This window comes from Pagrus major, chromosome 4 (genome assembly GCF_040436345.1).
Source record: "Pagrus major chromosome 4, Pma_NU_1.0".
Lineage (NCBI taxonomy): Eukaryota > Metazoa > Chordata > Actinopteri > Spariformes > Sparidae > Pagrus > Pagrus major.
In genome coordinates, this window is record NC_133218.1 from 3,225,397 (window position 1) to 3,230,584 (window position 5,188).

At 49.9% G+C, this 5,188-nt stretch overlaps 1 protein-coding gene across 2 annotated transcripts; it reads left to right on the forward strand.

The window, feature by feature from the left end:
- The first annotated feature begins 2,789 nt into the window (after nucleotides 1-2,789).
- On the forward strand, nucleotides 2,790-4,883 carry kcna4 (potassium voltage-gated channel, shaker-related subfamily, member 4). Of its 2 annotated transcripts, XM_073464680.1 has the most exons (2): nucleotides 2,790-2,992; nucleotides 3,038-4,883. In XM_073464680.1, the coding sequence occupies exons 1-2, from the start codon at nucleotides 2,790-2,792 to the stop codon at nucleotides 4,881-4,883; spliced, it is 2,049 nt and encodes a 682-aa protein (XP_073320781.1). The 2 variants fall into 2 exon arrangements, with proteins under 2 accessions (XP_073320781.1, XP_073320780.1); XM_073464679.1 differs by having other exon boundaries at nucleotides 2,790-4,883.
- The last annotated feature ends 305 nt before the right edge of the window (nucleotides 4,884-5,188 follow it).

The following is a 5,188-nucleotide window of genomic DNA, read 5'->3' on the forward strand; positions in this document are numbered from 1 at the left end:
CACCTCTAAACTGGGCGGCATTAACTTACTCAAATATCAAATGTTTTACAGTTGACACTTGTGATGGCTAATTTTCCTGTTTACTCACAGGGGGAGTAGCAGGTAAATGAAGCAATTAATCAATTAGTTTTCACGATTAAATTAATTGTCAACTTTTTGGCAAATTTTTTAAGAAAAAAAAAAAGACTCCAAAATCCTCCGATTTCAGCTTCTTTAACGTGAATCATCCTGGGCTGTGGGAAACACTGATCAACACTTTTTCAACGTTTTCTGACATGTTACACAACAAGCGACAGATCAATTAAAGGTACTTTTGGAGAAGAAATGTGAATCAGAAAAGAAAGATCTTCGTTGACTGATTTTTTTAATGCCTAACAAATGAAATAAACAAGCTCCCTTTGTTTTCATGACTGAATAAACTGAATAAACAAACTGACCTTAAAGGGCAACACAGTTTCATACTGTTTTACTTTGTTTATATGTGGCGGACCCTGCCACCTTTCTAGCTTCAAACAGTGTTCTGGACCTTATTTTCCTCTGAGAACAGCTTGTTTATTCAGTTATGGACAAAATAAATATTTCTGAGTTTGTATTATTGCCTCATTAATACAGTTTAGTAATAGTTGGGATTCTTCTCCAAAACTACATAATGCCTCTTTAATCTATAAGATAATCGAACACGGCTATTTGGGGGGCCGAATATGTGATCATGAATAGATAGGCCTGATTCTAAACTAGTGTTTCAGTGCAGAATCATGGGAGAAAAAGTTTTCCCAATGCTATAAACTCAAACATTTTGAATGTAAACTCTGATTTGGGACCTTGTGCAGGTGCAGGTGACATCTTTATATCTTGTCATATGGTGTGCACAAGGAAAAGTGTTCAATACTAAGGCGTTACCAGAAAGTGGAGGCACCATCATCCAGAAAAAAATCTAAAGGTAAAAGAGGACAAAATTAAACAATCATTTGGTGGGTTGGGAGGATGGATTCACCTTAAAACTGCAAGTGCACTGGTCGCTTAGCGCTCTACTACCAGCGAGGTGTACGTACCGACGTTACTCTAGGAATGACTGGAGAGTAACGCATTACATTTTTTGGGTGAGGACACCGGTTGCCACCCAGCAGTGAGGATGAAGGGCAGAGGAGGCTCGGGTGTGAGACTGCAGCACGGTGCGCAGTGACCGGCTGCATCCACTGGGGGAGGACCGAGCACCGCCTGCATGCGCTGCAGTACATGAACGACTTTCTCACCCAGCCTCTCCATCATCACACACACAATGGGAAGGATACCGGAGTATAGGTAGGGCTACAGCGGCAGACAGACAGATGTGCGATGCTCAGACTCAACCATGGGGCCATTTCCCCTCGCCTGCGTGAAGGTAAACTTTTACCCACCCTCGCATCTTCTCGCCGTGACCGTGTGGAGCTGTCATTGATGCCAACTCGCTGCCTGCTCACCTGCTTCTTTTTTCCCCTTTTTTCCTCAATGATTATTGCTGCCAGTGTATCAGGAGCGATGCAGCAGAAACGGGGGCTGAAGTGGCAATAGATCCTGTTGAATTGAGACAAGACGTCGAGACGCAGCCAAAAAAGTGTCCTCCTCAGTGCGTCAGAGCACGGATGCACATAGTGGATGATATGGTCGCTGCTTGGATACGACGAGGGATTTGTGATATTACCCCCCGAAAATCAAGAGGGAATTTGGGCAAAAGCGAAGAACTGCATCCTCACGTAGCCTCCCTCCTCCTCCTCCACCACCACCGCCTCCTCCTCTTCCTCCTCCAGCAGATTTGTTTGTAAGGGGGGCTGAGGCGATTTCGTTTGGCCCCTTTTCACATGTAAGTATGAATGTCAGGGTGAAGGGGGGCTGTATTGATGAGCAAAGATTCGTGCGTAATGTCTGTTCTGAACATAAATATCCATGCATTCATTTCCTTTGTGCTCACCCAACAACAACAACAACAACAACAACAACAACAATAATAATAATGCTAATAATAATGATATGCCAATCAAGTTTTACCGCCCTTATATTGCAAAAGATGCGTAGTATCCTGGACTGTGCAGTCGCCAAAACAACGGACATCAACATGAATTCATATTTTTTCCCCCTCGCCTAAACCAACTGCTGTTCTCTTCTCTTGTCTTTCTCACGCAGCTCCAGAGAGCGTCAGAGGAATAAAGTCAATCACATTCATCGGAGCTTCATAATAAAAACAGCAAAGGTTCACCTTTTTTTTATTTTTTATTTTATTTTTTAAATCTCAACACATAAAATGGCAACCAGGAGTGACCACGGAGGATCAAAAGACGCATTTGGGCGCAAGCCGTGGTCGTGGAGAAATTAACCACCTGATGGGCACCGGAGAGACTGTTTTGGTGTCGCTTGTTGACTTGGTGATTTATAACGCTCAACAAATAAAAGGGCGCTGCAAGTTTTGACACGGAGCGTCTGCGTAACAGGCTATGCCACCGGCCCTTACATATTTTGGTTATGGTAATGATGTCATAAAATCCTGGAGGCCTGTGCCTGAGCGGGAAGACAGGCTGATTAATATCTCCTACCATGTAAGTAGCCACATGGACCGCTCTCGACATGGACCTAATTGAGGTGTGTTTGTTATTCTGACATTCTCACATCCACAACTGATTGGTCGAAACCCGTTGATGCCTCATTTTCTCTCTCTGCGCGCGCTGAGCTGCAACTTTTCTCCTCTGGCCTGCATCCACGTCGCCCCGAGGCGGTCTCTGTAGCGCTTCACGGACCGAACCGCTCATTGACTTAAAATGGAGTTTGCCATGGTGGGTGCGGACGGCGGGTGCAATAGTCACCTGCCTTACGGATATGCCCAAGCTCGCGCACGGGAGAGGGAGCGCGAGAGGGAGCGCCAGGCTGCCCAGTCGAGAGCGGCGGCTGCGGCGGCCGCTGCCGAAGGTGGGTCCGGTGCGGAGGGAGGAGGCGGCGGCGGCGGCGGCAGCGGCGTGGGGGGGTCCACCTCCACCTCCACCTCCACCTCCTCCTCCTCCTCCTCCAGCGCTCATCTCCTTAACAACCGCCAGCATCAGTCTCGCGCCGCCTCCTCCACGAACGCCAACATCAGCAGCGGCGGCACCGCCTCGCGCCCCTCCTCCTCCTCCTCCTCCACCTCCTCCTCGCAGCCGCCACAGCACCAGCAGGAGCCCGAGCAGCAGCAGAGAGTTCTCAGAGAGCGGAAAAAGCAGCGCGGCGTCGGACGGTGGAGACGCAGCCGGACGACACTCGGCGGGGACCTGCGCCACTCGGAGCTGGCGCTGCTCGGATCCGAGGAGGACATCATGATAGAGGAGGAAGAGGCCGAGGGAGCCGAGGAAGAGGAGGAGGAGGAGGGGGGGGACCGGGGCAGCAAGAGGTCGAGCTTTCTGTGTAACATGGATGATGAGGAGGAGACGGTGTCGATCACTGACAGGCGCCCCCAGTCCGGATACGAAAATGTTTACAGCGAGTGCGGCTGCTGCGAGAGAGTTGTCATCAACGTGTCGGGGCTGAAGTTTGAAACTCAGCTCAAGACTCTCACTCAGTTCCCGGACACCCTCCTGGGAGACCCCGACAAGAGAATCAGGTACTTCGACCCGCTGAGGAACGAATACTTCTTCGACCGGAACCGACCGAGTTTTGACGCCATTCTGTACTATTACCAGTCAGGGGGGCGGTTGAAAAGACCCGTCAACGTCCCGTTTGACATCTTCTCCGAGGAGGTGAAGTTTTATGAACTCGGGGAAGAGGCGATACTCAAGTTTCGGGAGGATGAGGGTTTCGTGAAAGAGGAGGAAAAGCCTCTGCCCGAGGACGAGTTCAAGCGCCAAATCTGGCTGCTTTTTGAGTATCCGGAGAGCTCGAGTCCTGCCAGGGGGATAGCGGTGGTGTCCGTCCTGGTTATAGTTATTTCTATTGTCATTTTCTGCCTGGAGACGCTGCCGGAGTTCAGGGATGAAAAAGAGTATCTGCAGCCACGACACAACTCCACTCAGCCTGACCACGGATTTACTCCATTCAACGACCCGTTTTTCATCGTGGAGACGGTTTGCATCATCTGGTTCTCCTTTGAGATTATAGTCCGCTTCTTTGCGAGTCCGAGCAAACCGGCTTTCTTTAAAAACATTATGAACTCAATAGACATTGTATCCATTTTGCCTTATTTCATAACTCTCGGCACGGACCTGGCGCAGCACCAAGGCAACGGGCAGCAAGCGATGAGCTTTGCCATCCTGAGAATAATCCGCCTCGTCAGGGTGTTCCGCATCTTCAAGCTGTCACGGCACTCCAAGGGGCTGCAGATCCTGGGTCATACCCTGCGCGCCAGCATGAGGGAGCTGGCCCTCCTCATTTTCTTCCTGGTCATAGGTGTCATCCTGTTCTCCAGCGCGGTGTACTTCGCCGAGGCGGACGAGCCCACCTCCCAGTTCACGAGCATCCCCGACGCCTTCTGGTGGGCCGTGGTGACCATGACCACGGTGGGCTACGGTGACATGAAGCCCATCACCGTCGGGGGGAAGATAGTGGGCTCCCTCTGCGCCATCGCGGGCGTGTTAACTATCGCGCTCCCGGTGCCGGTCATAGTGTCCAACTTCAACTACTTTTACCACAGGGAGACCGATAATGAAGACCAGACGCCGGTGGTGGAGAGCATGCCCCCGGGTTGCCCGTATTTCCCGGACTTTCTAAGGAAATTCAAAGGCTCGCCCTCTGGCTCCTCAATGGGTGACAAAGCGGAGTATATGGAGATGGAGGAGGGGGTGACGGAGTCGCTGTGCGGGCTGGACAAGAGCCCCAGTAAAGGAAACGGCACAGACATAGGCAGGAAAAACAGTACTAACTCAAAATCCATTCAGACTGACGTGTGATTACAAGTAGTGTCCTTTTATTTTCCTTTTTTTCTGTGGAAGAATTCGCCCTATAAAGATACAGTGTGCCCAAGAGCAGGTGGCCCCCCTAACACAAGTTTTACGCACGCACACAAACACACGTCACCAATTGGCAGGTTGAAATATTTCATTCTCTCCATCTCAGAATAGTTTCTCCAAATCTTCTCCACTTAGGAACAATTACGACCAGTATTTGTCTAATCGGTTAATTAATGAATCATCTAACCTGTGCGGGCTGAGATCAAATCGAAATTCGAGACGAGACAGGCTATGCATTCGCACTT